Source organism: Bufo bufo, chromosome 5, assembly GCF_905171765.1.
Source record: "Bufo bufo chromosome 5, aBufBuf1.1, whole genome shotgun sequence".
NCBI lineage: Eukaryota > Metazoa > Chordata > Amphibia > Anura > Bufonidae > Bufo > Bufo bufo.
The window spans coordinates 401,902,686-401,929,610 of NC_053393.1; the positions used below are offsets into that span (position 1 = coordinate 401,902,686).

Here is a 26,925-nt window from a genome sequence, read left to right on the forward strand (position 1 = left end):
TAAAATAAGACAAACACAACGTTACATTTCTCTCAATTAGACACTGTTTCAAAGCAGAGCGGGATAATTGTGAAAATATCACTTACTATTTCCTTAATCTTTTTATACCACGTTCTTAACTCTGCCGTTTTACTTATCCATTGGCTTCTGTCTTGGGGTAAAACATTTAGAAACAGCTGCCAATAAAAAATGGAAATGTGTTACAAACAAGCTTAGGAAAGGACACTGGTTATCAGGGGAACAATGTAATACAGTGAGAATAAAATTGCAGGAACGTAGAAAAAAGGCAAACATAAGCAGTACGGATAATAAGTTTGATAGGTGGCACTCCAGGACAGCTCTCAAAAACTTCACGCTAGGATGCTACAGTTGTGGACAACTAACACTTGTAAGCTTGGGTCATGATGACGGGTACTTCAGATTCACCAACAGCATCGGACCGGCCCACCAGAGTGCCAAAGGACCCTCCAGTGGGATCAGGCTCTGAAACCCTAAGTGTGCCCTGAGAATACCATATGGGGTTTGGGGTGTGAGAATAATTTCCTCCGGTGGGCCGAAGGAACCCCAGTCCGACCCACTATATTTCTAAATCACAAAAACAAAACATGTCTGTATTGGACATATTTGTCCATGTCCCAAAAGTATAGAAGAACACTGCTGGCAAAAGATAGCTGTATCCTTCTGATACAGACAGTGTTGAACAAGAAACTGGGAAGCCAGATAGAACTCCTTCCTATCAAACATTTAAGGTATATACTGTCATATGCCATAAGTTCCTCAGATGGGCCTCCATTTTCAAGTTTTAATGCAGCACTTGAGAGTTATTCAATCTGACAATGTGGTTCTCACAGCATAAAAGCTGTGCACTATACAAGGTCAACGGGGATAGCTATATTTTTATTCGCGGAGCCCATGTGCCAGTTTGTGGGACCTCAAGTGTCACGATCAAACCCCAAAATGTGTTAGGACTGATGGATGCTTCAGTGATTCCACACTACTGCTTATGTTCGACAGAAATATGGGGGAAGACTGTCTTGATGCCTGTAACTAGACTTTAGCACAGTCTTTAGGATGCTGCCATTCCAAGGCTGATCAGTGACTGGCAAAGAGATCTTTCATTCATCTACCAGGAAGTAGGGAGCAGTAGGGGCAGCAGTAGTGTCAGGAGGCAGTGGATCAGAGAGGATGAGTTTAGCTTCTTTTTTTTGTTTTAACGATCTGTGAGCCATATATACAGTTGAGTCACATATCCGGCATAACCGCCGCATACAGCGCGGACAACAGCTAGACAGGCTGGGAGTGACTCAATAAGGTCCTAGTAGGCTGTCACAGGTATCGGGAGCCATGCTGACTGCAGTGCATCCCGCAGCTGCTGGAGGGTGCGTGAGTGAGGATCCACAGAGTGAACACTATGATCTAAGGTGGTCCCACAGATGCTCCAATTGGGTTCAAGTCTGAGAAACTAGGGTGCCAGGGAAGTCTTGATCACACTCTTCCAACCAATGTCGAACATTTCAAGCGATATGACATGTCACATTGTCTTGCTAGAAGATCCCGTCCACACCAAAGAAGACAATCAGAATGTATGGGTGTACATGATCATTCTACAAGATTGGATTCATATCCAAATAAGTTGAGAGTGCCTTCCACATGGATGAATGGTTCTAGAGAATGCCACAAAAACATTCCTCAGACCATAACATTGCCACCAGCAGTGGTTGCAGGGTGTTTATTCTCTGGTGTTTCTCGCCTGACACCAATGTCCATCCCCTTTGATGAGGAGGAACTCCACAGATCAAAAAGTGATGTGTTTATTAGGGCATTCATGTAAAATCCTGGATAAGCTGATCAAATATTGCAACTTGAAAGCACTCATGTATGCATTTATTAGTTCCCTTGTGTGTATATCATTTTTTAGTTCTCAAAAATCCAGCATTTTTAACGGTGCTGTCACAGTAGATGCCAGCATAGCCTTAGTGGAAATAAACCAGGACATAAAATGACAAGTTGGAATATGAGCCTACTTCGAAATGGTCCCTAACTTTTCACACAATTTTTAAGGTATTCATAGTAAGGATGAGATTCTAACAGTTCGCGATTCGTTCTGAATTCAAAAAGTTCACACGAGGTTGAAGTTTTGTGATATGGTTTGGGCAAGAGAGACATGAGCCCGGTATGCTGTGTGAGAGAATGGTCTGCCTTTCATGTCTGTTGATGCAGCCCAGCGCACGCGCTCCTGCAGTGAGGGAAAGTCCTCTACCCATTTTATCCCCTTCAATTTCCAGCTCTGTTACTACCTGAGCAGCGCAAATGCCAACTGTGCATTTCCAAGTGAACCCAAATGTTCCATGCACTGCAGTGGGAGCTACTGAAATAGCCAAGAGCCAGACCGCCTCAGGGTCATCTGGTGCTCGGGGCTTAGTCCCATCTCGCCTTAGTAATGGCGAGATGAGACAACCCCTTTAAAAATCATATACCCTTGTGTTACAGACTTACATAAAGTGTGCATATAAAAATGTGATAGATTTTCTTCTCTGCTATCTGTCTAGCCCCCCCATATCATGTTTGGGTGGGGCTCATTTCAGTGTTCCCAATAGGCATCAGAAAGTCTATGTACACCCCTAAATATACTGTGTGAGTTATTGGAGTACTATAATAGTTAACACATTAGGGCATGGCTCGGTGTATGCTGCGTGATCTTACCAATCAGTATTCCTCCCCTCTGATAACTCTCCGCTAGACATCTCTCCTATAATCACCGATGGCAGACAGAATGTTTTACTGCCCGCTCATCACATGTTCTGCAGAGATAGGTATTTTTGGAATAATAAATTCAGAACTTAGAAATATTAGTGTTCAGAGAATTGGGAGATTAATCAGACGTAATTCATTTAAAAGATTGTTTCTGCTATAATTTATGGTCCTTGCTAAGGCAAAGCGTTGAGCGCACTTTTTAACTCATTCTTCTGAAGGAACCACGTGTCTTACCACTCAATACCTAATCATTCATAGTGCAAGTGTGAAGAGTAATGGCATCCCTCAAAAACCTATTTACAAAGACAATGGGGCAGATTTACTCGTCCTGCTTAACATGTAGACTAGAAACTCTAAAGATGCACCAGATTTATCTCAGTGCCTCAGGCTAGATAAGTTTGCTGCTTGGCTAAGTTTACACCAATTATTATTAGTTGGCTTGCTTTGCACCAGCCATGTACCTTTCCGCTAAGGGTACTTTCACACTAGCGTTTTTCTTTTCCGGCATAGAGGTCCGTCCTAGGGGCTCAATACCGGAAAAGAACTGATCAGTTTTATCCCCATGCATTCTGAATGGAGAGCAATCCGTTCAGGATGCATCAGGATGTCTTCAGTTCAGTCTTTTTGTCTTCAGGACCGACATAATACCGCAGCATTCTACGGTTTTATCTCTGGCCAAAAATCCGGAACACTTGCCAGCATTTTTTTCCATAGGAATGTATTAGTGCCGCAATGCTGGATCCGTTTTTCTGGATGACACCGGAAAGACGGATCCGGCATTTCAATGCATTTGTAAGACGGATCAGGATCCTGATCAGTCTTACAAATGCCATCAGTTGGCATACGTTTTGACGGATCCGGCAGGCAGTTCTGGCGTCGGAACTGCCTGCTGGATTCCTCTGCCGCAAGTGTGAAAGTAGCCTAAGCTGCACCTCCTTGTCAAGCTGGACAAAAAGATTGTGCCGTCTGATCACGCTCTGCTGCCGGCAAACTTTGATTCTGTATGGAGATGAGCAACGGCATTAGCGATCATTCCTTTCCATACTAAGGAGGGGATCACTGCATGTTATTACAGAGGTCTCCTCCACTAACGAACAGGCGATTGTCGGGAAGGAACTCTTCCCTCCCAACAATTCTTTTGCTCATCTGCTAGGGCAGGGGTAGGCAACCTCCTGCACTCCAGCTGTTGTGAAACTACAATTACCAGCATGCTCAATTCATTTCTATGTGAGTTCTTAGGAGAGCAGAGCAAGTATGCATGCTGTGTAGTTTCACAACAGCTGGAGTGCAGGAGGTTGCCTACCCCTGCCCTAGCAGATGAGCAAAAGAATTGTTGGGAGGGAAGCGTTCCTTCCCGACAAACGCCTGCTCGTTAGTGGAGGAGACCTCTGTTATTACATGCAGTGATCTCCTCCTCAGTATGGGAAGGAATGATCGCTAATGCCATTGCTCATCTCCATACAGAATCAATGTTTGCCGGCAGCAGAGCGTGATCAGACGGCACGATATGCTGCCGGCAAACAATACTTTTTTTTAGCCTACATAAAAGATGCGTTTGCTTCCTCATCTTGTAATCGGCGGCACTGTTACACAGGCAGATCATTGCTAACGAACATTCCTACAAACATGGCCAGTGTAATACAGGGCTAATTCCATTAAATCTATCTATATAGCAAAGCCTGCTGTTTGTCCTTTTCCAAAATTCTTTGTCCAGTTCACTGAGATGGCAGCACATGCTCAGTTCCATCTTTCAACTGCCACCAGCTGCAGCAGAAGGGGCACGCCCATTGAGCTGCCAGCTTGGAATAAATTCAGCAGAACAATTGGAGCAATGAACGAGGAGATCTCTGGATCCATGTGAGTTACAGGACTGGTTCCAAGTTTGTTACAAAGAGAGTCCCATGTCCTATATATGCCATTTTCATTTTTTACATTACTTGTGATACAATCCCTTTACGTTGCAAGATTCAAAGGTCGACTTCACAATCTCCAGTAGGTCACAGTGATGTACTATCCTCCCCCAATATGTTTATTACTATACAATATGGATGTCATAGATAGAAGATTCTTTAGAACATGGATAACATAGGCAATGCTATCCCACCACAGGGATAACAAGCACAGAGGTCATAGTACTGGTATATTACACAGAACAGAAAATGTCACAGCATAGGGCTAATGACCAAAGTAACAGCCCAGTGCAGGGATTACACACCCAGACAACAAATACTAAACTCCCAGAAAGTGGTTATTGCACACAGTGATGTCAGAGTACAGTGATCATGGTCACAGTGTAGCACATTACTGAGATGATGCACAGTGACGTCACAAAACAGGAGAAACAGACCGTGATGTCACAGCACAGATGACTGTGATGCCATAGGAAAGGGTAATCGCACACACCAATGTCTCAGTACAGTAAACATTGGTGCACGATACATACATGACATACAAAGCGATGTCACAAAACAGTGATGTCAGTAATGTCACAGCACAGGAATGATAATGACTTATTTATGGAAAAAGTAATTTCACAGAACACACAGTCCCTGTAGGATTAATAAACCCGGTGATGTCACAGCTAAAGACTACGAATCACAGTGATGTCACAGTACTGAGATATGAAATATAACATGATAATACAAGGATAATGTACACACTGATGTGCATGTACAGAGAGTGGTCTTCTCTTTTGTGGCAGAGTGGTAACTGGGCCACCTTAGGACCAAGGGCTACAGTTACATAATGTATTGGAGACTATGTTAAAGGGGTTGGGGCATCTAGCACTTTGGTGGCATCCTAGTGATATGCAACCAATGTCTGCTAGGTGTGGGTCTCACCTCTGGGTCCCGCACATATCTCTAGAACAAGCCCCCAAAGCAAAAGAGAGCTGACCGCGGATGCGTGGCGTGTTCTCCACTGACTTCTATTGGAGTTCAGAAAAGAGTCGGCCAAGTGTGCTCAGCTATTTTGGGGGCTCCCATAGAAACAAATGGAGATCGAACTGTGCAAGCCCAGCCACCTTTCTATTCATGGAAAGGTTGTGGAATTCTGTAAATCACCAAGCCGGTCCTGAGTTATTGTAGTGCCCTGGAGCAGGGAGTACTTTGACATTTGGACATTTGCCTATATCTCCTATGCAAAGTTAAAACTTCTTACTTTATTTCACATGAAAGGGTTAACTTATACTATTTATTACTGTGTTACTGCATTTTATATATATATGTTGTGATATATATCCTGATCATTATCACTATATTTACATGGCTCTGTGGAAAGGGTTAATAAATACTGAGAGACTGTTAGGCTTTGATTGAGAAGCTTGTAATTTTCCACTGCTGCCATAGGGTTTAAAGAAGACCATGTTTTGGAGGGAAAAACCCAGACTTGTTTACCACCAAAAATATGTTGTGTCTGAAAACTTGTTTCTGTCTAGAAAACCTGCTGTGTCATTGCCATTGAGTATCATTGAAGCTCTAATGTAAGTCTATACCAGACGGGAGCTGAAACAATGTATCTGTTTGTGCTGAGTTTCTCCACTCCACCCCTCCCACTAGAAGGTTCTAGTCTAGCAAAAACGGTATATAAGGAGAGCAGTCAGAGCCCCTAGTGTGCTGCAGTTAGGGAACAGTGCTTGGAAGAGGAGACTCTGCCAGACTACTGAGTGACCAGAAGACGCTGAGATGGGGATATGCTGTTTCAGACCCTGGATCACCAGGCTTGGACCAGGGTACCAGCCTTCTGAAGAGAAAGAGGGACAGCTAGCCCAGTCCTTTACTCAGCATCAAACCCTTCTTCTGCCAGGAAGGAGACTGGAAAAGCCAGCCCTATGCCTCGCCTGTATTGTTTTGTACCTGAATTCCTCCAGGAAAGAAGCACCCTGGTTTACTGCAGACCCTGACTCTCTGGACTTATTTTCCATTGGGGTGCACCACGCCTTACCATCCCTTCCGGAGAGCAGCAACACATGGTGACACCTCAACTGTGTCCGGGGGACTCAGCGTACCATTGGGGCCACCCCAAACCCGGCCACTGCAATTTGGCACCATGAACAGGATCCCCCAGCAGTTATTGTGGATCAAGAAAATCAATGGCAACTACATGAACGCCCCAGCCTGTACTACATTATCATACTTTCCTAATATGCAGATTAGGAGTTTGGTGCATTGAGGGCATCAACATCACTCTTGGTACACCCAAGCTCCACTCATTTCTGTGGCTATCCCCTCTGTTACTGCTTTCACTGACAATGACAAAGCAGTGGGCAGTGGAGCTTGGGTGCAACAAGAGCAATGGTGACACCCTCATTGCACCAAATACCTAATTTGCATATTAAGAAAAAGTATCATAACTCAGGAATGGAGCTTCAGATCAAAAAAAGAAAGACTATGCAGGAGATTTATCAAACTGGTGTAAAGTAAACTGGTTTAGTTGCCCAAAGCAACCAATCAGATACCACCTTACATTTTTAAGAGCTCCTTTGGAAAATGAAAGATGAAAGCTGATTGGTTGCTATGGGCAACTAAAACAGTTCTACTTTACACCAGTTTGATAAATCTCCCCCTATGTTTTAATCAGGTGAACCACAGGTTTGTGTCTTTGCAAACAGTTTGACAGGGAGGTCGTTGGTGACAGATTCCCTTTAATGCTTATTTGGCCACTCCCTAAGCCATATTTTAGAAACAAAATAGCCGCAAATTTGTTAATCTCTGAAAAGGGTTACTAATAAATATACTGGAGAGAACAGGACACTAACCCCAGTGGTATCCTACTACTTATTGTCAGCTGGGAATGTTTGCTTAATAAACCACGCTGCTTGTATCCACTAGGGTTGTCATGATACCAAAATTTTGATTCGATTTTGATACCATAAAAAAGTATTGCGATACTCGATACCATTCGATACTACGCGAAAAAATAACACCAAAAAAGCTGTGTGCTTTCCATATTTTATGGAACATCTGGCCCATAATAGAACAGTCCGAACCTATTTTTTGGGGGGGAAAGGTGATTAAAAAATGTAGAATCGCGTGTTGTTGTTTTTTTAGATTTTAATAGTTCGCACTTTTTCAGGCATGGCGATATGTAATATGTTTATTTTTTTATTGTTTATATATTTTATATGTAAAATTGGCAAAAGGGCGATTTAAACTTTTTGTATTTCCTCCGCAGTGCTATCAGTCCATTGGTGGCAGCGGCACAGGGGGGAGGGAGGAGAACATGGCAAGCGCTGAGAGCAACGTGTGCCATGTTCTCTAACAGATACTAGGCTGCGCAGTAGCGCAGCCTAGTATCGTTAAATAGTAAGAACCGGTATTGTATCGATCCGGGTCTAAAAGTATAGATTGGGTATCGAAACTTCGATACCCGGTGCAACTCTAGTATTCACAGACAGTTGCAATCAGACAGGGCAAGAGCTGCTCTTTGTTGGTGACCCCTTCTCTAAGACATGTACAGTATATAACATTCATGTGTCATAATAGGTTCAATCCCTTTAAATACAGTAGAAAATGCATTTCATATTTTTTTTACTTCATCCTCTTCCGCTATTCCACCCCTCTTATTTTTGAGAGAACTACGATTTATTTTTGCAACATTTATGATTTTCTTTTTAGGATTAGCTTTATTATCTTTGTTGACACATCTCTAGCTTTCTCCATGCAATGAAGTCACCCTTAGGCCTCATGCACACGGCCGTTATTTGGCTACGCATCCGAGCTGCCGTTTTGGCGGCTCGGATGCGGACCCATTCACTTCAATGGGGCCGCAAAAGATGCGGACAGCACTCCGTGTGCTGTCCGCATCCATTGCTCCGTTCCGTTTTGCGGACAAGAATAGGCATTTCTACAATGGGCCGCCCGTTCCGTTCCGCAAATTGCGGAAGGCACGCGGGCGGCTTCCGTTTTTTGCGGCTCCACGGTTTGCGAACCGCAAAAAACGCAACGGTCGTGTGCATGAGGCCTTAGGGTGCATTCAAAAGACCATATGTATTTTGCGGTCCAAAATAAAAGGATGACGTCCGTATTGTTTTTTTTTTTTTTGCTCCATTATAACAATTAGGGATGAGCGAATCAACTTCGGATGAAACATCTGAAGTAGATTCTCATATAACTTTGTTCTAATACTGTACGAAGCAGGAGCTCCGTAAAGTATTAGAATGTATTGGCTCAGATGAGCCGAAGTTATTGCTTTGCGAAGTCTTGCGAGGACTGGGAACTTAAAGTGGCCCTGGAAAAAAACAAAAAGTAGCCCCATGTTGTAGACGAGTCCAAATTGAAAGGGGCAACACAAGTAGTTAGGGACAACAGAAGTAGGCAGGGCCTGCAATACTTAAGTGGAGCACAAAATACCGCCCCAGCAGAAGGAAACAGCACAGTGCAGCACAAAATACTCACCACGGTATTCAACCGTATCACCATCTGGAGGATAGTGCGCAATAACTTCATAAATTAATTTGTACTGTAAAAAACCATTTACCACTTGGAACCGAACCCGAATTCGGGAAATGTTTTTTTACAGTATAAATTTATTTATGAAGTTATTGTACAAACTCGATTCCCTCATCCTTAGTAACAATGCCTATTCCTGCCCACAAAACGGACAAGAAAAGGACACGTTCTCTCTTTTTTGCAGGCCTGCAGAATGGACATACAGATGCGGACAGCACACGGGGTGTTGTCCACATTTTTTGTGGCCCCATTGAAATAAATGGGTCTGCATTTTTTGCGGATCGGATGCACAGGAAAAATGCGGTCATGTGAATAGGGCCTTATTGGTGGCATGATACAAAGTCACATTACCACGATGACCTGGGCAACACGGTGAAATTAGGGATTCACACTGAAAATTATTTATAAAAAAAAAAGCAGATCATTTGTCACAAATAAAGCAGCACTCTTTGCCTTAAGTGGTTATCAATTCCACAGAGAATATCAAGCAAATAAATATGTATATTTGTTCCCGTTCCATATAATTACCATTACAGAGATAATGTATTCTCAGAGTGCTGCTCGTCTCCCCCTGCCCTGCTGTTAAGGCAAAAAAAGGATACCTTTTACTACAGGCAGGATGTACTCATGGGATGAAAGTAAAACACCACTTGGATAGCTTTTCTTAAAGGAGTTGTTCACGTTCTAGATAGTGATGATCCATCCTCAGGACAGATCATTAATACTGGGACTGGGTGACACGACCCGTGGTTAGGTCGTGACTCTGTGTCTTCACATGCGGTTGCCTTTGGCAACGTGGTATGCATGTGAGGCACTTTTCCTTGGAAGTCTGGGAGAGCTCAGGGTTACAATAGGAGGTGAACTGCTCCCTGTTCCTTGCTATCTGGCGTTGCAGCCTCAGTTATTGCACGGTGGGGGGTTTTCCCCACTCCCCGCCGTGACACTGGGAACTTAAAGTGGCCCTGGAAAAAAAACTAAAAGTAGCCCCATGTTGTAGGCGAGTCCAAATTGAAAGGGGCAACACAAGTAGTTAGGGACAACAGAAGTAGGCAGGGCCTGCGATACTTAAGTGGAGCACAAAATACCGCCCCAGTAGAAGGAAACAGCACAGTGCAGCACAAAATACTCCCCACGGTATTCAACCGTATCACCATCTGGAGGAGAGTGATAGCTGAGTTCAGGAGGCCTCCTGTGGCCGTTGGCCAGGTAAATAAGTACCTGATGCTCCGAGCATTAATTAATGCTTAGAGCATCAGATTGTTATGTACCTGGCTGGCAACTGTGAGGAGGGCTCAGTTGGCCCCCTGGGCATCTGCCCACTGGGAATTTTCCCTTTAGAGTCTATGGCCAATCCGCCCATGAGTGGAGGTCGGGCACCCCTAAAATGGGAGCTGAGCTGCAGGAACGCAGCACAACCATCACTGATGTCTTATCCTGAGGATAGGTCATCAATATCTAGAACCTCAACATCCCCTTTAACTTAATGAAAGATACAGAAAAACTATCAATCTATACTTGGTTTTAATGCCAGAAAACAAAATGATGTCAGTATAGAAATACTGCAGGATATCTGTAGTCCTGCTACAAACAGCATCCATAGATTACATCTCTGTCATCCACAATGTATCAGAATACAGGTAGCGTGGCTCTTGGGTTCTTATGGCAATATTCCTAAACAGAGCAGTGTCAGAGGAGGGAGATCGGTGAGATGAGTAATGCTTATTTCTTATTTTTAATGCAGTCTGCCATTTTTTGTTTAATGGATTCCCCTGGGAGACCACTTAACATGCTTTTTGAAGGTTTAGCCTGCTTTAAAGGGAACCTGTCGCCTCCAACAAACACCCCAAGCCGGCAGCAGTACCTGAGAGTAGCCAGCAGCGTGTTTGTAATGATCATTTTCTTCCTGCAGGCAGATCAAGCAAAAGCTGTAAAAACTATCTTTAATCCTCTAGTCAGGCTTGAAGCCACGGAGGCAGCGGCCTCCTTGCTTCACGTCACGGTAACTACGCCCCCTTCCCTGCACCTTCGCTGTGACTGACAGCCATCAGTTCGGCAAAGCCAGCCGTACTGTCGAGCATAAGCACTGTCAGTCACAGCGAAGGGGCAGGCAAGGGGGCGTAGTTACCGTGACGTGAAGCAAGGAGGCCGCTGCCTCCGTGGCTTCAAGCCTGACTAGAGGATTAAAGATAGTTTTTACAGCTTTTGCTTGATCTGCCTGCAGGAAGAAAATGATCATTACAAACACGCTGCTGGCTACTCTCAGGTACTGCTGCCGGCTTGGGGTTCCCTTTAAGAGGCACCAGACTATAAGACACACCTAGGACTTCAAGGAGGACTTAAAGGTCAGATCAAATTCTCATCAGCCCCTCAAGCTCCATCAGCCTCAGATCAGTCCCCCATCAGACTCTAGATCAGACCCCCATCAGACCTCAAATCAGACCCCAATCAGCCTCAGATCAGATCCCAATCAGCCTCAGATCTTAGCCCCCTAACCCCTATCAGCCTCATACTGGATCCCCCATCAGACCTCAGATCAGACGTTAAAATAAATAAATAAACTTACCTTGCTTGCTCCATATGTACTGCCACTCACTGCAACCTGCTCTTCTTCTGGACTGTGCTGCACTGTGACCTGATGTCTCACAGTGTCAGGTCATAGTGTGGAAACTGTATGTCGTCAGAATCAAATTCTCAGAGCAGAGTGGGGTCCAGAAGAAGATAAGGGAGGGTGAGTACAGCCACACAGTGCTTCCCTCACCGCTGACCGCCCCTCCCGCATGCTGATGACCGCTTCCATAATGGAAACTGTGATTAGCATTAGGACTATAAGATGCATTTCCACTTTTCTCTTACTTTTGGGGATGGGGGGGGGGGGGGGGGCGTGGGGAGTGTGTCTTATAGTATGAGAAATATGGTAAGTGTTTTCTGGCGTTTTCTACATTTTTGCATTTTTATTGAATTTTTCCATTGCCGTTTTTGGCGGCATTTTTTGCTGCAGCTCTAAATGTTAGCTTAAGGTCTATGTGAAATATAAAAAGCGATTTTTGCCATTCTTGTTCATTAGGTGATGATTAGGATTTCATACTTCTTTTAAAAAATGCAGAATGCTGTAGTATTGATGGGTTTTTTTCAGGTGTTTTGCCAACATCTTCTGTATAGTGCAAAAGTGCCATGGTAGCATGGTAGTGGTAAGCCAGGAAAAAAAAAGTCTCAAAACCCACGCAGGTGGGGAAAAAAAACCACATTTATTTTGGCATTTTGTTTACAGGTAAAATTCAGAGATAAATTCATGTAAGGACCTTAAAGGGGTGTTCAGATCTTAAACATTTATGGCATAAGCACAGAATATAGCATAAATGTCTTACAGATGTCAGTACCACCATTGTGACCAGCACCTATCTAAAGAGCTGGACCCTCCAATTTTTTACCACCTGGAGAGTCAGGGGCCGGGTGAAGCACAGAAACAATTGAGCTGGCTGTGCAGTTTCATTAACTATCATTTACTTACTGCATATGGGAGATTTGGAAACAGCACAGTCCGCTCAACTGTTTCCATAGTCGTGACCACCTCTGGCCATTGCATTTAGACAGGGGGTGGTTGGAGGGTATCCTGAGATAGGAATACCGCATTAAAGGGGATTTTTTTTTTTTATGATTGCATTTTACCCATTTAGGACTAAAAATTAAAGGGGTTTTCACACTTCAGCAAATGGCATTTATCGCGCACACAAAGTTAAAGGGGTTCTGCAGTTTGTTTAAACTGATGTTCTATCCTCTGGATAGATCATCAGCATCTGAACGGCGGGGGTCCGACACCCGGGACCCCCGCCGATCAGCTGTTTGAGAAGGCAGCGGCGCTCCAGCAGCACTGCGGCCTTCTCACTGTTTACCGCTGGCCCAGTGACGTCACGACTACTATCAATTGACCTGGGCGCGGCTAATCTCTGTTCACCTGAATGAAGCTTAGCCGCTCCCAGGCCAGTGATACTAGTCGTGATGTCACTGGGCCAGCGGTAAACAGTGAGAAGGCAGCGGCGCTACTGGAGCGCCGCTGCCTTCTCAAACAGCTGATCGGCGGGGGTCCGGGTGTCGGACCCCCGCCGGTCAGATGCTGATGATCTATCCAGAAGATATAACATCAGTTTAAACAAACTGCAGAACCCCTTTAAGGCACTTACTAACGTCCATATTGTCTCCTTTGCTGGATTTTATAATTTTTCCATCACATTATACTCTGCTTGTATGTGGGGATTACGACCACCCTGCAACCCAGTAGCAGTGACTGTGCTTTCACACTATAGGAAAGGCGCTGTCCTATGTGTACTCCTGTGGTCCCAGCTACCAGAGAGGCTGGCGCTTTTTCCTACAGTGTGCAAGCACGACCACTGCTGCTGGATTGTAGAGGTGGTCATAACCCCTGGAAATGAGCAGTGTATAATGTGATGGAAAAATTAATCAAGCCAGCAAAAGAGACAATATGGACATTAGTAAGCGCCTTGTATTAACTTTATCTACATGATGAATACAATTTCCTGAAATGAGACAACCCCTACAGGGTTAAGTTTCAGCCTATCTGCAGAGTATGTTATTTTCAGTTTCAAACTGATCCATGGCTCTGACGGCTGGATGTATAGCCCTGATCTTTGAACTCCTGACAGCTCATAAACACTCATTTAAGCCATATTCTAATTGGTATGATAAAAGAGTTTAGCTATAATGAGTGTCCCAGATAGACTGAAACTGTTGAAACATTTTAATAAAGATTTAAAAAATGTTTAGCTCAAAATAACTGAAATGCAATCATAAAAAAAATTGTCCCCATAGGTGTTCATAGCCTTTAAGCTTACTTGACTAATGACATCATTTTCAATTAATTTTTTTGATTAATTTTGTAATGGTCAGCCAGTGCAAACCCGTTGTCCCATGTGACCAACCTCCTCAGAGGGGGATGACTAGGTGTACCCCTCGTTCTTCACAATACCTCTGATAGTGAGGATAGACTTTCACGAGGGGTACACCAAGCCCTTCCTCAGGTTGGAACATGGGGAAACGAGAACCTGGATGTGGACCCACTGGACTGGCCTCCAGATGGTACTGGACACTCAGAGGGTGCTAGGTGGCTAGAGGCTGATCAGACGGGGACAAGGCAAGGTCTGGGTACAGAGTCCGAGGTAAGGGCAGGCGGTAATATGTCGAAGTCCATAAATCAGGTCCGAGGTCAGGGCAGGTGGCAAGATAACAAAATCCGGAAGACAAAATACAAGGTCAGGGCAGGCGTCAGTAATGCAAGAGCTGTTAAACAAGATACAGGGTCTGGTACACAGTAATGGCAAAAATCACAGTAACACCTTCGCTCACAGGAACTTGGACAAAGCTAGGAACCAAAGTTGCTCAGGTGCCTTCCTGTAGAAGGAGGCGCCTTTAAATACATCCTGCAGACAAGCCATAGGCTGAGAAAGATGGGAGGCGTGCCCATGCTGCCTCACATAAGGAGGAAAGCCGCCACACACCCTACATACATACAAGAAACTCAGAGCCAGAGTGCAAGCTCTGCTGAGAGCCAAGAGGGGGATGCCAGCGGCAGAAGCAAAGACCACAGCTAAGAACCCTGCTGCCCACGCCTGTCAGCATGTTGTGCAGCAGCGGGGAGGCGCCTATACCTACGTGTGGGGACAGAATTACAGGCACGGAGAGCTGAGTTAATCCATTTTCATTCTTTCTTTTACCCTTTACATCCATGACAATTTTTAATACAATCCCTATAACTGACATATACTTCTGTTGCCAAGTGGCATAGAGAACTGCTGGCATCAGTGACCAATTGTAAAAAAGTTTGTAAAAAAAAATAAAAAATCACTTTTTTTTAAGACAATCTGAATCATTGCTAAGAAAACCTACCACGCTAAATAGATCTAATAAAGTAAGCCCATGTGTTGTGAGGAAAGTTATCCTTCCAACTCCTGGCAGCGTTTATTTAAGAGGATGAGCATAATGAAAAGTCAGAACTTGCTCCTAGTCAGCCTGTCTGGGATGCCGGATAACAGGATATACAAAGTGTTATTAAGTATGACACAAAGTGGCATGGCTTAGATGCTTTGTGGTAAGCCCTTGAATAAACAATGGATGAACCTCCCACCACAATACAACTGGGATATACAAAGATATCATAAAATGTAACCCCTTGTGTCTCCGCTGAAAAAGCACTAGAAGAAATACAATGCGTCGTCTTCTACTCTAAAATCATCACAAAAAGCGGCTCGGTATTATTTTCCCCCCCAAAAAAATAAAAAATCCTGAACATAGTAATAAAGGATTCAGAAACAGTAGATGTAGTCGCCTGGAAAATCCTATGCCTGCACCAGTAATCTTCAAGCACATCAGGTAAAATGTGGATACATTGCGACCGCAAACTATAAATAAATATTTCCTACTTACCTTCCAGCAAACACTCCGGAACCTGCTGCTTCTCAGCTGCCCATTAATCCCTTTCAGACGGATCGCTGCCAAATAATTGCTGTTTACAAAAAGTTCTTGCCATTCTTTGCTATGGAGGTAAATAACACAGAGGTGTTAGATTTAAGAGACATATCGCAGGCAGCTAGAGCTCAAACGATATTTGTAATACTTTTATCTATTTATTTATTTATTTATTTTTTAATACAATGATTTTATCCAAGCCCAGCTTTAAAACGCATGGCTGTCTTTTTTGGACACATTTCTTCTCAGGGTTTAATGAATATGTAGATCGCTATAATTATGCCAGCTACTGAAATTCATAATGCCTATGGAGGCCATTCCATTTTCTCGAAAAATGTTGGTACTGCAGTTCAGTGAATAAACAAGAAAAATGAATATTAATACGGCCACGGCCGTATTTCCGCACGCAGGCACGAGAGAAAAGCACTGGCAGGATTCTCAGAGAGGAACCGGAGCTAATAACTATTAGCTCCTCGATAAAATATTTGGCTTTAAATGGTCTTTTTTTTTCTTTTTTTTTTCTACCCTTAATGATAGACCGGGCTGTTAAACAGAAGAGAGGACTGCATTACTTAACCGGTAGCGCTATTACCACCGGAACGGCTTACACTTATTTCTACATGAACAGTTTTAAATTTTTAACAGGTGCATATTTAAATAAAAAAGCATCGAAAAAATGAAAAAAAGCCCGACTGTATAAACTGTTAGGGAAGGCAAGCTTGAGCACCTTGCAGTACCTATGGCTGACTAGATAAACAACCTAAATATGCCTCCCAGGCTTAGACACACAAGGGGCCTAACACCTGTGCCTCATTAATATACAAGTAAATCTGCTCTACTGGGAAACGATTGGAAATTAATTGTCCCAAACCATTTACAGAGTTTGAACAAAAGAATTTGACTTGGCTGCTTTTCCGCCTTTCTGTGAATCAAACGCCATGAATGACACCTCGTCGGCTCGAGAACAATAGGCGGTGACCTGATGAGCCGACGCTTGTTACAATTAGCAGACGCAAACAAGGTCATTGTGAAATAACAAGATCAATGAAGACAGGGCTTAGTCTTCTCATGGGAAAGGTTGTGTTGATGAAAAAGACAAAGTAAAAAAAAAATCTAAATAAACGCAATATCCCAGTAACAATCAAATATTGTGGTTCATTGTCTAACTTGTATTTGAAATAGCACCACTATTGTGCTGGGTATTGCAGTTTAGCCCTTTTATCTGCAATGGGCTGAATGAGCTGCAATACCAGACTCAGTCCATGGACAACAGTGGCGCTATTTCTGAAAAAACAAAACAGGCTACTGGCTGATCAGCTGTGTTTAGTGACTGTTCAAGTAAATAATATAATATGTTCAGAGCCAAAGATTTTGAATCGCATAAACATAGTAGCATTCAGGAGACTTAAAGGGGTTGTGCAGGGGTTTTATACTGATGAACTATTGTCAGGATAGGTCATCCATATCCGATCAACAGGGGTCCGACTCCCGGATCCCAGTTGATCAGGTGTTTGAAAAGAAGGCATGTGAGCGCTGCTTCCTCTTCATTACACTGCCCGTCATCTCAGAAGCGAGTGTAATTACAAGTACTCGCTCCATTCACTTCTCTCCTTTCTGCCACCACTGTAAGGCAAAAGACGCGCCTCCTCTTCAAACAGCTGATCGGCAGGGGGGGCCAGGTGTGGGCCCCGCCGCTAATCAGATATTGATGACCTATCCTGAGGATAGGTCATCAATATAAAACCCCTGAACAACCCCTTTAAGTGCAACTTTATTCTTTATTCTGTTTCCTGAACATGATTATGGGGGCGGCCATCTTGCCTGAGCTGTTCTTAACAGCATTAAGAAAATTGCTTTACGAGAGTCCCATGGGCCATTAACACAATGGTCAGGAGATGACCCTATTGACTTCTATGGGAGAGTTTTCTAAGCATGCTCTGTAACCAGAGGTCATTGTACAAGGAAAGAATAGATAAGCTCTGACAATCCCCTATTGTGAATGGAGGATCCTGTCTTATCTATACACAGAGGTGATATCATTACAGGCAGGATTAGAATGAATTAACTGCAGTAAAGCGATCTGTACAAACCAAGAAGTGGCGCCTATTATTAGATATAGTGGCCAGTGTGAAAACTACAGGATTTTTATTTTATTTTTTTAAATATATGGAATACATAGAAAACAAAAATCCTTTAAAAATATGTTAAACATAATAAAATGATTTAAACAGCAGGTCATTTTCTGGTGGCATATTCCCTTTAACCCCTTAGTGACACTTTTTTTGCCTTACGGACTAGAAGCACTGTTTCCCCCTTTGTATGCAGTATTGTCCTGTTCTGCGTTAACAAACAGCGCTTAGGCTGATCATTGGGGGTTAAAAGGATATTCCCATCTTAGAATGCACCCCCTTTCCTGAATTCCTACATGTGGCAGCTAGAGATGGTAAGGCCTACAGAAACAGGCTGATATGGCTGTGCTATGAGAAGGGAGCTAGAGAGTGCCAAGGGGCCAGCATCTGTCATACATTAATGGCATATCCTCTGCATAGTTTTCTACAGGATTGTTCACGGCATCTGCAGCAACAGTTTTAAAGCCAGATATCTCCCAACAGCGGACAGAAAAAAGTAACATTTAGCATTTTCCTGTCCAAGATTTTCACTATGGAAGCTGGATCATACAGCAAAATGCACATACACACACAACAATTGTGTCCAGCTGCAGCCAAACACACCGGACATACGTATGTGCACCTAGCCTAAAATGTCTAGTAAATTTATCATACAATCTGTACCACTGGGAATCAATTGGTGCATTTATCTACTTGTCTGGTCTAATTTTATACTGCCTAAATTTAGGTCAGTAATTATAAACCGCCATTCTCTCTCAAAGGGTTGTCCCATGAAAAATATTCTATACGTTTAAAACCAGCGCCTTTTGTAATAAAAAATTTAGTATAGTCACTGAGCTATTCAATGAAATCTATCTATATAACACCACCTGCTGTTCGCCCTTTTTCTAATTTCTCTGTCCACCTCTCTGAGGTGGACACACATCCTCAGTTCCATCCTTCAAATGCCACCAGCTGCAACAGAAAAGACACACCCCCGAGATGCCAGCCAGAATGGGGATAAATCTGGTTCCATGTGAGGTACAGAGCTGGTTCTAAGTTTGTTTGAAATCGATCGTCATGTACTTTCATTTTTACATTAAACATGACATAACTTCTTTAAGGCACCCTTACATGGACTGACAGTACGGGCAATAATTAGAAAGGAACGCTTTTGCGGATAACTGCCCTGTGCAACGTTGCAGCTGATCTCCTGATGAACAAGCAAATGCACATTCGTCGGGAAAAAACATTGCTGATGCGGACGCCAAAATCTTCACTCCAGGGCAGTGAATTGTGCTGTGTAAATAGGTATCTGATGACCCAAAATATTGATTTTCTATGGGAACAGGTAATCGCACCAGCAATTGCTGATCCAATTGTAAAGGCAGAGCTCAACTTTTCTGATGAAGCAAATATTGGGAACGAGTGCTTTGGTCCCGGTAATTGCCTGCTGAGTAGGCCTGTGTAAAGGGACCTTAATAGAGTTGAGCGAACCCGAAATGTAAAGTTCGGGTTCGTACCAAACTTTAGGGTTTTCGGCACCCGGACCCGAACATTTACGTAAAAGTTCGGGTTCGGTGTTCGGCGATTTTTATGGCATTTTTTGAAAGGCTGCAAAGCAGCCAATCAACAAGCGTCAAACTACTTGCCCCAAAAGGCCATCACAGCCATGCCTACTATTGGCATGGCTGTGATTGGCCAACTGCAGCATGTGACCCAGCCTCTATTTAAGCTGGAGTCACGTAGCGTCGCCCGTCACTCTGCTCGGATTAGTGTAGGGAGAGGCTGCAGCTGCTGTGAGGGAGAGATCAGGGAGAAATCTTATCAAGAACTGGTTTATGTACTCAGCGATCTGCAAAAAAAGTGTTTTGTGGGTGCAGTGCACAATTTTTTTAAGCCTGCCCTGAGCCAACTACTGCTGAAAACAAACTTTTTTTTTCTTCAGTTAGTCAATATCAAAACATGATCGGCAGCCATTTTATGGAACGATAGTGCAGAAATACAGCTTTGGCATACCGGGGTGAAAAAGCCTCTAATATTCTGCACATCTGAGATTAGACAAGCATAAGTGACTGTCACATTTAGGACAGAAATACAGCTTTTTGGTTACTGGGGTGAAAAAACCCTCTAATATACTGCACATCTGGGATTACACGTGCATAAGTCACTGTCACATTTAGGCCATGAATTCGGCTTTGGCATACTGGGGTGAAAAAAGCCTCTAATATACTGCACATCTGTGATTACACGTGCATAAGTCACTGTCACATTTAGGACAGAAATACAGCTTTTTGGTTAGGGTGAAAAAACCCTCTAATATACTGCACATCTGTGATTACACGTGCATAAGTCACTGTCACATTTAGGACAGAAATACAGCTTTTTGGTTACTGGGGTGAAAAAACCCTCTAATATACTGCACATCTGTCATTACATGTGCACAAGTCACTGTCACATTTAGGACGGAAATACATCTTTTTGGTTAGGGTGAAAAAAGCCTCTAATATACTGCACATCTGTGATTACACGTGCATAAGTCACTGTCCCATTTAGGCCATAAATACGGCTTTGGCATACTGGGGTGAAAAAGGCCTCTAATATACTGCACATATGGGAATACACGTGCATAAGTCACTGTCACATTTAGGACAGAAATACAGCTTTTTGGTTACTGGGGTGAAAAAAGCCTCTAATATACTGCACATCTGGGATTACACGTGCATAAGTCACTATCACATTTAGGCCATAAATACGGCTTTGGCATACTGGGGTGAAAAAAGCCTCTAATATACTGCACGTCTGTCATTACACGTGCATAAGTCACTGTCACATTTAGGACAGAAATACAGCTTTTTGGTTACTGGGGTGAAAAAACCCTCTAATATACTGCACATCTGGGATTACACGTGCATAAGTGAGTGTCACATTTAGGCCACAAATACCGCTGTCATATAGAGTTAAAAAAAAAAAAATAGAGTGCAATACCCTACATCAGGGTTTATATTGGCGGTTAATTATTTTTAACATACTTAACCACATTTTACTTTGCTTTGTGAACGCTAACTGTGAGGAAAACATCTAATAAGGGACGCGGTCATGGTCGTGGTGTTGGTGGAGCCTCTGGTGCAGGGAGAGGACGTGGCCTTTCTGCCACTGAACCTACTACCTCAGGTCCCAGTAGCCGCCAGAATCTTCAGCGATATTTGGTCGGGCCTAATGCCGTTCTAAGGATGGTAAGGCCTGAGCAAGTACAGGCGCTAGTCAATTGGGTGGCCGACAGTGGATCCAGCACGTTCACATTATCTCCCACCCAGTCTTCTGCAGAAAGCGCACAGGTGGCGCCTGAAACCCATGCCCATCAGTCTGTCACATCACCCCCGTGCATATCGGGGAACCTGTCTGAGCCTCAAGTCATGCAGCAGTCTCTTATGCTGTTTGAAGACTCTGCTGGCAGGGTTTCCCAAGGGCATCCACCTAGCCCTTCCCCAGGGGTGGAAGACATAGAATGCACTGACGCACAACCACTTATGTTTCCTGATGAGGACATGGAAATACCACCTCAGCACGTCTCTGATGATGACGAAACACAGGTACCAACTGCTGCGTCTTTCTGCAGTGTGCAGACCGAAAAGGAGGTCAGGGAGGAAGACTGGGTGGAAGAGGATGCAGGGGACGATGAGGTTCTAGACCCCACATGGAAGGAAGGTCGTGCCACTGACTTTCAGAGTTCGGAGGAAGAGGCAGTGGTGAGACCGAGCCAACAGCGTAGCAAAAGCGGGAGCAGGGTGCAAAAGCAGAGCAGCCGTTGCCAAAACAGTTTGCCTGCTACTGGCCCCCGTCAACAGGGACCGAGCACACCAAAGGCAGCTTCAAGGAGTTCCCTGGCATGGCACTTCTTCACACAATGTGCTGACGACAAGACCCGAGTGGTTTGCACGCTGTGCCATCAGAGCCTGAAGCGAGGCATTAACGTTCTGAACCTTAGCACAACCTGCATGACCAGGCATCTACATGCGAGACACGGGCTGCAGTGGAGTAACCACCTTCAAAACCAAGAAAGGGCTCAGGCCCCTCCTGCTCCCTCTTCTGCTGCTGCCTCGGCCTCTTCCTTTGCCTCTGGAGGAACGTTGGCACCTGCCGCCCAGCAAACAGAGGATGTGCCACCAACAACACCACCTCCGTCACCAAGCATCTCCACCATGTCACACGGAAGCGTTAAGCTCTCCATCTCACAAACCTTTGAGAGAAAGCATAAATTCCCACCTAGCCACCCTCGATCCCTTGCCCTGAATGCCAGCATTTCTAAACTGCTGGCGTTTGAAATGCTGTCATTCAGGCTGGTGGAGACGGACAGCTTCAAACAGCTCATGTCGCTTGCTGTCCCACAGTACGTCGTTCCCAGCCGCCACTACTTCTCCAGGATAGCCGTGCCCTCCCTGCACAACCAAGTATCGGATAAAATCAAGTGTGCACTGCGCAACGCCATCTGTGGCAAGGTCCACCTAACCACAGATACGTGGACCAGTAAGCACGGCCAGGGACGCTATATCTCCCTAACTGCACACTGGGTAAATGTAGTGGCGGCTGGGCCCCAGGCGGAGAGCTGTTTGGCGCACGTCCTTCCGCCGCCAAGGATCGCAGGGCATCATTCTTTGCCTCCTGTTGCCTCCTCTTCCTACTCGGCTTCCTCCTCCTCTTCTACCACCTCCTCATCCGGTCAGCGACAGACCTTCACCACCAACTTCAGCACAGCCAGGGGTAAACGTCAGCAGGCCATTCTGAAACTGATGTGTTTGGGGGACAGGCCCCACACCGCGCAGGAGTGGTGGCGGCGTATAGAACAACAGACCGACGAGTGGTTGCTGCCAGTGGGCCTCAAGCCCGGCCTGGTGGTGTGCGATAATGGGCGAAATCTCGTTGAAGCTCTGGAACTAGCCGGTTTGACGCACATCCCTTGCCTAGCGCATGTGCTGAATTTGGTGGTGCAGAAATTCATTCACAACTACCTCGACATGTCTGAGCTGCTGCATAAAGTGCGGGCCGTCTGTGCGCGCTTCCGGCGTTCTCATCCTGACGCCGCTCGGCTGTCTGCTCTAAAGCGTAACTTTGGCCTTCCCGCTTACCGCCTCATATGCGACATGCCCACCAGGTGGAACTCCACCTTGCACATGCTGGAAAGACTGTGCGAGCAGCAGCAGGCCATAGTGGAGTTTCAGCCGCAGCACGCACAAGTCAGTCGCACTGCAGAACAGCACCACTTCACCACCAATGACTGGGCCTCCATGCGAGACCTGTGTGCCCTGTTGCGCTGTTTCGAGTACTCCACCAACATGGCCAGTGGCGATGAGGTCGTTATCAGCATTACAATACCACTTCTATGTCTCATTGAGAAAACACTTAGGGCGATGATGGAAGAGGATGTGGCCCAGGACGAGGAGGAGGAAGAGGGGTCATCTCTAACACTTTCAGGCCAGTCTTTTAGAAGTGGCTCAGAAAGAGGATTTTTGCAACAGCAGAGGCCAGGTACAAACTTGGCCAGCCAGGGCCCACTACTGGAGGACGAGGAGGAGGATGAGGATGAAGCATGTTCACAGCGGGGTGGTATCCAACGCAGCTCGGGCCCATCACTGGTGCGTGGCTGGGGGGATATGGAGGACGCAGGCGATACAACTCCCACAGAGGACAGCTTGTCCTTACCTCTGGGCAGCCTGGCACACATGAGCGACTACATGCTGCAGTGCCTGCGCAACGACTGCAGAGTTGCCCACATTTTAACGTGTGCTGACTACAGGGTGGCCACCCTGCTGGATACCCTTTACAAAGACAATGTGCCGTCCTTAATTCCCTCACTGGAGCGTAATCGGAAGATGCGCGACTACAGGCGCACGCTGGTAGACGCGCTCCTGAGAGCATTCCCGACTGACGCCGGGGGACAAGTGGAAGCACAAGGCAAAGGCAGGGGAGGAGGAAGAGGTCGCCAACGCAGCTGTGTCAGCGCCAGCACCTCAGAAGGCAGGGTTAGCATGGCCGACATGTGGAAAACCTTTGTCACCTCGCTGCAACAACCGGCCCCAACTGCTGATATGGAGCGTGTTAGCAGGAGGCAGCATTTGAACAACATGGTGGAACAGTACCTGTGCACACGACTACATGTACTGACTGATGGTTCTGCCCCATTCAACTTCTTGGTCTCCAAATTGTCCACATGGCCAGAGCTTGCCCTGTATGCCTTGGAGGTGCTGGCCTGCCCTGCAGCCAGTGTACTCTCTGAACGTGTATTTAGCACGGCAGGAGGCGTCATTACAGACTGACGCAGCCGCCTGTCCACAGCCAACGTGGACAAGCTCACGTTCATTAAAATGAACCAGGCTTGGATCCCACAAGACTTGTCTGTACCTTGTGCAGAATAGACATTTATACCACCATCAAACATACATTCTTGTACTCTAGTCAAGTGCAATGATTCTTTGTTTTCTTTTTTTTTTATTTGTCCCAATAAAAAAACAAAAAAATAAAAAAAAAACATTGTTGGCTACCTGTTTCTCCTCCATTGCGGCCTCCACCTATAACACCACACTCACCGCCTCCTCAACCTCCGACTCCATATCCACCTCCTTCTCTGAGTTGCAGGTTAATAATTTGTAATTTTAAGTTATTTTATTTCATTTTAAGTTATTTCCCTATTTGTTTGCAGAGCAGTTGCCATGCTCTTAAGCACATTTTACTGCCTTTTACATCCCTCTAGCCTTTCCAAGGACTATTTTAGAGCCATTTTAATTTAAAAAAGTGCCAATTTTAGAGCCCTAAATTGAAAAAAATCTTATTTTCAATTGTCGGGTGATATTTTACCATTTTTGGCGTATACAAACCCCTGCTGTGCCTGGGTGACAGGGGCCTAAATCTCTCAAAATCCTCTGATGTATTGCTGGGTGACATGAACCCCCTTTTGCCGTGTATGAACCCTTGCTGTGCCTGGGTGACAGGCGCCTAAATCTCTCAAAATCCTCTGTTGTATTGCTGGGTGACATGAACCCCCTTTTGCCGTGAATGAACCCCTGCTCTGCATTGCTGACAGGGGCCTAAATCTCTCAAAATCCTCTGTTGTATTGCTGGGTGACATGATCCCCCTTTTTCCGTGAATGAACCCCTGCTGTGCCTGGGTGACAGGGGCCTAAATCTCTCAAAATCCTCTGTTGTTTTGCTGGGTGACATGAACCCCCTTTTGCCGTGAATGAACCCCTGCTCTAGATTGCTGACAGGGGCCTAAATCTCTCAAAATCCTCTGTTCTATTGCTGGGTGACATGAACCCCCTTTTGCCGTGAATGAACCCCTGCTCTGCATTGCTGAGAGGGGCCTAAATCTCTCAAAATCCTCTGTTGTATTGCTGGGTGACATGATCCCCCTTTTGCCGTGAATGAACCCCTGCTGTGCCTGGGTGACAGGGGCCTAAAGCTCTCAAAATCCTCTGTTGTATTGCTGGGTGACATGAATCCCCTTTTGCCGTGAATGAACCCCTGCTCTGCATTGCTGACAGGGAACTAAATTTAGTGAAAACATCTGTTACTGATCGGAAGATGCGCGACTACAAGGGCACACTGATGATAGCATTCCCACCTGACAGCGGGGGCACAGTGGAAGCACAAGGCGAAGGCAGAGGAGGAGGAAGAGGTCGCCAACGCAGCTGGGGCACCACCAGCACCTGAGAAGGCAGGGTTAGCATGGCCAAAATGTGGAAAAGCTTTGTCAGCCTTGGAGGTGCTGACCTGCCATGCAGCCAGTGTATAGTGTGAACGTGTGTTTAGTATGGCAGAGAGCATTATCCCAGGCCGCAGCCAATGTGGACAAGCTTACGTTTATTAAAATGAACCAGGCATGGATCCCACAGGACTTGTCCGTACCTTGTGCAGAATAGACATTTATACTAGCCTCAACCATCCATTCTTGTATTCAAGTGCACTTATTCTTAGTTTTATTTTGTTATATGTCCCAATATTTTGGGGGATACCCCAATTTAAAAATAAAAAATAACACAAATCAGTGTTGGCTACCTATTCCTCCTTCACCGCCGCTTCCACCTACACCGCCACGTCAACCTACACCGCCACATACACCCATCCACCGCTTCTTCAACCTCCTACTCCTTGATCCAGATTGTTATTTTTTATTTTTCTGTATTTTATGTTATTTTAAGTCATTTCCCTATCCACATTTGTTTGCAAAACAGTTGTAATGCTCTTAAACACATTTTGATGCCTTTTGCAGCCCTCTAGCCCTTTCCAGGACTATTTTAGAGCCATTTTAGTGCCCAAAAGTTCCGGTCCCCATTGACTTCAATGGGGTTCGGGTTCGGGGTCAAGTTCGGGTTCCGAACCCGAACTTTTTTTTCAAGTTCGGCCGAACCCGAACATCCAGGTGTCCGCTCAACTCTAGTCCTTAAGGCAAACAACAAATACTTTTGCTGATATCAGAAACATGAAGACCCAGTCACTAGCAACCAGGAATGCATTGTGTGGGCTGGGGATTCACTGGTAGAAGTATGGTTAATTAAGAAGGGATCACTTTATATGCTACTGTTGGATGATTGTATGCAGCAATCGGAAATTCTCTCTCGGAAAGACAAACACGATGCAGCTAAGAGTAAGGTTATTAGCAGCATTTCCCATTCTATTTGGCACATCAGCACTTCCGTTGTCTTTATACTGGTGGCTGTGGTCAATTCGGAAACATCTGTAACTTGATATTCTGGTTGTCATCTTCTCACACGCACCAGTTTGTTCTTATCATTAAGGATATTATTTACTTTCCACCTACATCCAAACAATTTCTAATCTTGATCAAGAAACGTTTGTTCCCATTTCAATAACATTGTTGGGTAGTTAATTTCTCTTATTAGAGTGAACGAGAAATGAGTCATCATCCGCACGCTATGCGCTTCATACCACAGAACAGTACATTTTCCAGCCAATTGAAACTTACAGCTTAGTGTATTAGAACATTAGGTGCTCACACTCCACATTCTTAAAGTAGAAAGCCCATCTTTTGTTCAAAAATGTATGTTATTTAGAAGAACACATGAGGCATGGCCAAAAAACATACAAGACACTAGTAAGAGTATACCCTATAATCTAACTGG

The 26,925-nt window shown here is 44.9% G+C and overlaps 1 protein-coding gene across 1 annotated transcript in view; it reads right to left on the bottom strand.

The window, feature by feature from the left end:
- Positions 1 to 26,925, bottom strand: part of TBC1D5 (TBC1 domain family member 5) — a 651,704-nt gene that overhangs the window by 279,937 nt on the left and 344,842 nt on the right. Inside the window, exons 6-7 of the mRNA XM_040432915.1 lie at positions 15,639 to 15,747; positions 87 to 176 (exon numbers count right to left, since the gene is read on the bottom strand). Coding sequence (XP_040288849.1) covers positions 87 to 176; positions 15,639 to 15,747 — 199 coding nt within the window. The remainder of the gene's footprint in view (positions 1 to 86; positions 177 to 15,638; positions 15,748 to 26,925) is intronic.